The 7,775-nt window shown below is 57.8% G+C and overlaps 1 protein-coding gene across 1 annotated transcript in view; it reads left to right on the top strand.

Moving 5' to 3' along the window:
* The window catches only part of NEK8 (NIMA-related kinase 8), a 10,317-nt gene extending 7,077 nt beyond the window's left edge, over nt 1-3,240 (top strand). The window contains exons 10-15 of the mRNA XM_010289143.1: nt 1-112; nt 409-559; nt 787-950; nt 1,179-1,337; nt 1,512-1,670; nt 3,212-3,240. The exon at nt 1-112 is cut by the window's left edge and continues 6 nt beyond it. Coding sequence (XP_010287445.1) covers nt 1-112; nt 409-559; nt 787-950; nt 1,179-1,337; nt 1,512-1,670; nt 3,212-3,240 — 774 coding nt within the window. The remainder of the gene's footprint in view (nt 113-408; nt 560-786; nt 951-1,178; nt 1,338-1,511; nt 1,671-3,211) is intronic.
* Nucleotides 3,241-7,775: the final 4,535 nt, after the last annotated feature.

Here is a 7,775-nt window from a genome sequence, read left to right on the forward strand (position 1 = left end):
ATCGTGGAAGCCCTGCTGGGCTACGAGATGGTGCAGGTGGCCTGTGGCGCGTCTCACGTCCTGGCAGTTTCCAACGAACGGGAAGTGTTTGCCTGGGGCAGGGGGGATAATGGTAAGAGATGTCTGCTTTGCAAAACAGGGCTTGTGCTTTCCATTGCCTGTTCCCACTCCCCTCGCTGGCCTTGCTTGCCCACAGTCTTGTCCAGATGTGCCAGGCTGGGTGGCTGTGGAAGAGTTGCAGCTGCTTCACCGCATACCAGTGCCCCTGTGCCCTGGGTTTCACTGCCTTCTGTGGCAATATGTCCGAGGCTGGGCTCTTGCAGCAGCTATGTGGAGGCTGTTGCTCGTGGGGCTGTGCTTAGTTTGTGTGTTGCCATCAGCTGTGCCCTGCTCTGTTCCTTCTCCCAGGTCGGCTTGGGCTGGGTACCCTGGAGTGCCACAACTCCCCCCAGCAGGTCGCAGTCCCGCCGGACCACGAGGCTCAGAGGGTCATCTGCGGCATCGATTCCTCCATGGTCCTCACAGTGAAGAACGAGATTCTTGCTTGTGGGAGTAACAGGTAAGAGGGGTGAGGGTCTGTGCTCCAGAGCTTGCCTACAGCCTCCTGGGCCTGTCCATCTGTGTCCAGCCCAGGAAGAGGGAGCAAGGGGCTCTGGAAGACATCTCTGTGTGATCCTACTCCCCAGCATCTTGCAGTGGTGCAGTTATGCTAGGGCAGGATTTGTCTCTGGGGAGTCTGCGCCAGGCTGCATTTGGACAGCTCTGAACTGTGCTTTTCCCGTGCAGGTGTAACAAGCTGGGCCTAGATCAGATCAGCTCAGCACAGGAGCCTTCCCCAGAGGATCAGGTGGAAGAGGCCACCGTGTTCACGTGTGCCCAGTCAGCCCCCTTGAACCAAGAGCCGATTGTGTGTGCTGACATCGGTACAGCGCACTCGGCTGCTGTGACAGGTGAGGGATGTGTACCCAAATCCCTAAGGGGGGAACTGCATTTTCGCTGTCCTCCTTCTGCCTCCGTTTCCCATGGGCAGAGGCCTCAGAGGGGTTCAAGAGGCACCCTGCTCTCGATGTTGGAGCTCTGTGGAGCAGGATGTTAAGCGTGGTAGTGAGCAACAGGGTTCAGGGGCTTCAGTGCATCCTCAAGTGACACCCAGTTTTTTATCTCATCTCTGTTTTCAGCTTCTGGCCAGTGTTACACCTTTGGGAGCAACCAGCATGGGCAGCTGGGCACCAACTCCTGCCGCAACAGCCGCGTACCCCACCTGGTTGTGGGGCTCCAGATGATGAAGGTCACTGTGGTGGCCTGTGGGGATGCCTTCACTGTGGCCATTGGAGCAGGTGAGGCTGAAGCCCCCGTGTCCTGGGCTGCAGCAGGCCGTGGCTTTCCTCTGCCTGCAGTCCATGCTGTGGCCAAGGCAGGCCTTGGAGATAGCCTGGGGCGGTACCAGGGAGATGGGAGGCTATTTGCTGGTGAGCTCTTGTGCGCAGCAAGGTCTGTATATGCCTCTGCAGACGGCGAGGTGTGCACGTGGGGGAAGGGAGCCAGGGGACGCCTGGGCAGGAAGGATGAGGAAACGGGAGCACCGAGGCCGGTGCAGCTGGAGGAGACGCATCCATACCTGGTGACCTCCGTAGCCTGCTGCCACGGGAACACGCTGCTGGCAGTAAAGCGTGAGTAGTGGCTTTGTTACTGTGATTCCTGCCATGGGGGTCCAGCCAGACACAGTGCCTTGTGACCAGAGCTGTACTGGGTAACCCTGGCACACAAGCTGTGCGTTATTCTAGTCCCTCTAGGACTTCTGGGACCAGCACCCAGACAGGTGGGCTGGCCAAGCTGCAACTGGTGGGGAGCTGGTGTGCTGGCAGGCCACCGAGTATCCAAAAAGAGCAGCTCTCTAATTGATGCTGCTGAAATAGAAGCTGAGATTTGAGGCGTCATTTTGGCTGCTGGCTTTCCATTGTGGTTTGGAAAAGATAGCAATGGTTTTGTGGTTCTTCTCTGCTCGGGCCAAAGGCAGCATCATTGCATGGTTAAAAGGTGCCCATGGCGTGACCTGCCCTTCCGTTGCCTGGATGTACGATGGGAGCCTGGCCCAGACTGCTGGAGGGGCCTTTCTTCCTCCTCTGCTGGGCTGATTATGGCCTCAGCGCTGGGCTGAAGGATTCCAGTCCCAGCCCACTTCAAGGAGGCTAATTACACCTTGGAGGGGAGGAGGCCCAGCTGACTGCCCCTGCGCAGTGGAATCGGCCATGGCTCGCATTCCCCCCCACGAGTGCCGAGCTCTCACATGATGTGTGCTGCCACGTGAAGGGGATGGGGAATGGCTGAGTCCCCCAGGCTCTGGAACAAGTAGGGCATTTGTCATGGGAGTAAAAGGGTTTTGTTTCTGCAGGAAGGCTGCAGGCTGCTCTTCCCTTCCGCTGCCGGAGTCACCCTGTGGCAGCTGGTTTGTGGGCTCCCACCTGCAGCATCGTAAGAGCAGGGACTGAGCACGTAGCTCCCACCACAGCCCCACTGCTGTCCCTCTACGCTGCCCAGTCCAAAACCTTGACCCTCCTTCCCGCTACTGGAAGTACAAACTCAGCAGCAGCGGTATCAGGGCAGCAGCCTCGCCTGCTCCAGAGTCCAGTAACCAGGGTGTGCAAAAAGCATCGAGAGCTCTGGAGAAAGCTACGTTCTGACTCTGGGATTTCACACAGCTCACTGGAAACCTCTCCAGAGAGAACACAAGGGCTGGTGACATGTTTGATGTCAGTGCTGCTGTCAGCTCTGGCTGTGATCTGGCCCAGAGAGGATGCTGGCACAGGCGAGCTGTGCTCCACCTTTGGGGGAGCAGTTCTGCACCGCTCTGCGGTTTCCTCTGATGAGGCCAACACTGTTTTTAACTGCCTTGGGCTTCTGCCCACTTTATCATGAGGCCGTTGCTGCGCCCTTCTCTCAATCCGACTGCAAACACAGGAATAACTGGGAGAAGCCAGATGTGCTGGAGAGGAGTGCACAAGCCCCAGGAGATTGCATTTCCTCCTGCTTGGGCTCCGTGTGCTGGGAATTGCCTCCTACTTGTGCCACTACTGAGGCCTCGTGGTGGTAGTGGGAAAGGGATTGCAGTGCCCATCTGTTGGGTGTTGTCTGGCCTGCACTGGGGCAGGGCACTGCTCCCTGGTGATGGCGACTTACAGCTTATTCTTGGTCCTTGCCCTTTGTGTTCCAGCTGCCGTGGAAGAGTCGCCTTCCCAGTGAGTCTGAGGTGAGAGGGGCCGTATCCAGCCTCGTACAGCTGCGGAGGCACCCCCAGCCACCCGGCATGCCTGTCCTCTCACTGCTGCCCGCTATGGCCTGGCTTGGACCCGCATACCCAGACTCAGGAGCTCCTCAGCTGCGCTCCGAAGGCAGCGGTCTGGAAACACGGAGCTCCTAACGATGGTTCCCATGGAATCGGAGCTGGACTCACTTACTGAACCATCGAGGGTCTCCGAGAAGCTCCAGTGCTTGCGAGCTGCTGCCCTGGACGTGCCATGGGGCAGACGTCCCCGGAGCTCCGGCACTGCGTTCAGGGGTCACGCTGGGGCTCTGCCCCTCTGCGCTGGAAGTGCCTGTGTAGAAGGGTGAGGAGCACAGAGGTTGTTTTCCCCTGTGGAAACTGTCTCTGGTTACAAAGCCCAGGCTGACAGCTTGGTGTCTGAGAGAGCTGTCAGCCTTTGCACAGCAGTGTCTGGAGTTAGGGCCCCAGGCACTACGCTGGGTGACTAAGTGCAAACCACTTTTCTAATTAGAGAAATCTGTCCTTTCCCATCCCCCCCTTAAAACGTTTCACCCGTTTGTTGAGCTGTTCATCAGGCTTTTGAGGGTCCTGGCCTGCACGGCTGGGCGAACCCGGCACAGCCCCTCTCACTCGCCTGAAATGCTGCCTGGAGCTTTCCAATTACAGCCTCCCCTGGCCCCAGGAGCTCACTGGAGAATCCTCCAGCTGACATTTGTCCTCAGACCCCTAAATCCTGCTGCTGACCAGCTCACTGGCTCCCAGCTGAGCTAGCGGAAGGCAGCAAAACACAGTAAGCGATTGTCGGTAATTGAAGTTTTTTAACCCAGATCTCTCTGGGGAGATGATGAGTTTTCACCAGGGATCCTTTCTGCAGGCAGGAGGGGGCATATCACCGTGTCACAGGCAGGAGTTAGTTTTTTATCTCCAGAAGGGTCGTTTCCTTTCCTTGCCTTTCCTTTCCTTTTTTGTCTCCTCTTTTCTTTTTTTAACTTACATCTGCCCTGGGCCATTTTTTCATGAGCTTCTGTCTCTGATCTGTCTGACATTGCAAATGCTCTTGCCTTTCACATCCATCTTTGTGCGGTTGCCAATCTGTTGTGTATAAAGTCAGTGCTTTCATAAGCTGGCTGAGATGAAATCTCTCTAATTATTTTTGTGATTCTTTCCTGTTTTCAATGAGGGAAACCTCGCCGGGCTCTGGTAGAAGCCGACTGATCCCTCTGTCATGTGAAAGGTAATGAATTTCTGCAGGTCTCCTGCTCCTTCCTCCCTCGCCTCCCAGGCTCCGGCTGGGGAAGGGAGCGGGTCCCGTCCAGCCGGGAGAGGTGTGTGCAGCCCTGAGTGCAGACGCAGCCTCCCTGTTTGGCTCCTGGCAGGGTGGGTTTTTCCCTGCCGTTTTTGTTTCATGTGGAGCTGCCTTTTCAGGCGGTTACACCCTGCTATCCCAGGAAGCTGACTTGCGTTCAAAGGCTCTGCCGGTCCCTTGGCACTCGCCTTGTGCTGCAGGTTACAGGGACAGCCCCAGCAGCCCAGTGTTGGCGGAGGGGAAGGTGTTCTCGGCTCCCAGACCATCCTGGGCACCAGGGTAATTGCAGGGCTGGGTTAAATTGCCTCGAAGCCCCTCTGGGTCCCTGTCTCTCCTCCCTGCGCTGAGCTGGCAGCACCACCAGCTCCTACAGCAGCAGATTTCTCTTGGCTGTGTTGTGCTCAGCTCTCAGGGCTCCCTTTGCTCTACACCACGTGCAAACACACCCTGTAAGAAGGGGCTTGGTGTTCCTGCTACAGCCCCGCCAGGGCTGAGGGCTGCCCAGGACAGCAGGCAGGCAGGACAGAGGTCTCCGCCACCCTTCACCTTGTCAGTCGTGGCACCAAAATGCCACAGCTCCAGGGGATCTGCAGCCCGAAGAGCCGGGCTCTCCCTGCTCCAGCTGGACTGCCGAATCCAGGGGTGAGCCCACTGGCAGCTCCCTCGTCCCCACTGATCTGCTGGCGTCAGGTGGGCTGTTTTACGGCTTAATGATGCCTTTGCACAGCAGTGCTGGGGCTGGCGGTGTCACCGGCTCGAATATTGGGACCCTTCACTCTGGGCAGGGGAAACCAGTGTGGACCAGTGTGCTTTGTGCTGGGCTGGGGGCTCACCAACCGGGGCTGGAGCCCTTGGGATTTCGCAGCCTACGCGCTCCGTGCAGGAGTTCAGCTGGGAAGCCCAGCAAGATGATTTGAATAATTTAATACCAGGCTGTGACCAAGCCTGGCGAAAGGGTAAAGGAAACAAAGAGGCCCCCAGCCCCGAGCAACAATAGCTCTTGAAACGACAAGCCGAGGCATGTCCGTGCTGCCGGAGGCAGAGAGCAGCCTGGGCAAATAGGCCAGTTGCATTCCTCACGTCTGCTGCTTTGTTTCCCTCCAGAAGCTCCCGGTGAAAACGGCAGGTCTCAGGGCTTCTGCCTTTATCCTTGTTTCGTTCCCGTGTCCTGTGAAGCTGGTGGTGGATCAGCCATGTCCCCGTGGTTCTTCCTGCTAAGGAAGGCAGGGCCAGGAGGGAGCGGGTAGGGGAGGTGACGCAGGGATGAGGCTGCTGGGTCTCGTCTTGTGCGTCCTGGCCGGTGCGGGTCCCCTCTGTCCATTGTCACCCAGGGAAAGCCCGTCCCCGTTCCCATGCTCGATAAAATCCTGCAGACCTGGGGCCATCGCTGCCGCGAGGGAGCAGCCCAAAACACCTGCTGATCCCGCAGCTGATTGAATTTGATTCCGGCAGCTCTGTCGTGGTCATATCCCTGTTCCCATGAGGCTTGGCATCCGTCTGTCCAGCCGCCTCGCTCCCCTTACCCCCCACCTTCTCTGGGCATGAGTCCCCAGAAACAGAGAGAGGACTCTCCCCACTCCTTTCCCTGGGGCCAAACACTCCACCTTAACTTCTTTAGAAGCCTGAGCGTCGTTTTTTCTGTCCCTCCAGTTTAAGTTAAGTTAAACACAAGGCAGAGGGATGGAGCAGGGTGCAGGGCAGGGAGAGGCTGGGGGAAGAGGGCAGGAGGCCTCCCCGAGCCCAGATGGGTTCAAGGACCAACCCATCATGGGGGACAGAGAACATATCGCCTCCACAAAGGGAATCGCTCTGCCCGGAGGTCGAGCGTCGCCTTTGTGCGAGACAAACGCCTGGCTGTGATGTTGAGTGCGGGGAAGGCAGGGGAAAAGGAGCAGATCTTTGTTTGCAGGGTCTGACACCTCCCAGCCATCCTGCCGGCACAGCCAGCGCCTTCTGATGGCTTTGTCAGCTCCTAGCTAATTAGCAGAGAAGCTCTTCAGTGAGGTTAGGAAAGAAAAAATTTTAAAACATCAAAGAGAAGCAGTAAATAGTGATAAAACTCGGCTCTGTTCCATGCCTGCCATCGGAGACGCAGGCTTTCTAAGCTCGCAGGAGCGCAGTGTCCTACACCATCTGCGGGGGAGGCCCAGGGAGCCCCGTGGCCCCGCGGGATGCTGATGGAAGGGGCCAAGGGCCCATCCTTTTTGCCCACGCCCGGTCACGTAGCAGTGTCCAGGGTGGTTTTTTAGACAGGACCAGGACGCAGCGTGTTGGGGCGGGTGTCTGGGGTAGTGCTTTTCTCCTGTCGGGAGGCGAGCCTGGCTCCAGGGCGTGCTGTGACTTAGTGGCAGAACCAGACAGACCACGGGGCTGCTTCTGGATCCCGCCCCGGGGGCATCGCAGCTCTGCGCAAAGGCCCGGGAGCGTCGCAACCCCGGGCTGTCACCCCCATGCCTGCTCGAGGTGCCCGGTGCACCCCACCGCTCTCTGTACAGTTGCCCGCTGTTGTTTGTTTTTACATGTTGGGTTTCCAGGCTCTCTGGGAGCTGGTTAAAGTTTAGCTCGCCGCTCTCTGCCGGCCGAGCAGGCTGCCAGGTAGTCATGGCCCTTGGAAAAGACCCCGCGGTGGCTGTCCATGCTCAACGTACGCCGGTGCAAGCTCCCTCGCTGTTCGAGGGTCAGGAGCTAAAGCCCTGTTGCAGCTCAAGCCATGGCTGGGTAACCTGTTATCCCTTGGGATAACCCCAGAAATCAGCCACCCGTCCCCTTCTTGGTGGCTCTGGCAGTGAGAGCAAGCGGGCTGCCCACCTTCCCCTCCCCGGGCTGCTGGAGGATTTTATTTTAAGCAAAGCCTCTCGAGGAGGAGAAGGGTAACGTGAGCTCCTTGAGTGACAAGTGATAGAGCTTGACTTGCTTAGCGTGTCCCCCAGGAATCCCTCTCCTCTGCCATTTGCTAATTGAAAACTGCTAACATTTGGGTCTGGAGCAACTGCCACCCCGAATGGGAAGCTGGCTGGAGCGTGCGTTGGTGGGACTAACACATGCTCGCAGCCTGTCATCTGCTCGTCTCCATCTCTAGGGAAAGGGGCAAACACTCCCATATGCTGCTCCGGTTTCTGAAAGAGTGAAGTGGGGGCTGGAGCCAGACAGATTTTTTTCTTTTATTCTCCCTCCTCCCAGCCCTTAATGGAAGGTTAGAAACCGCAG

Source organism: Phaethon lepturus, unplaced genomic scaffold, assembly GCF_000687285.1.
Source record: "Phaethon lepturus isolate BGI_N335 unplaced genomic scaffold, ASM68728v1 scaffold25496, whole genome shotgun sequence".
In the NCBI taxonomy this organism is placed as follows: domain Eukaryota; kingdom Metazoa; phylum Chordata; class Aves; order Phaethontiformes; family Phaethontidae; genus Phaethon; species Phaethon lepturus.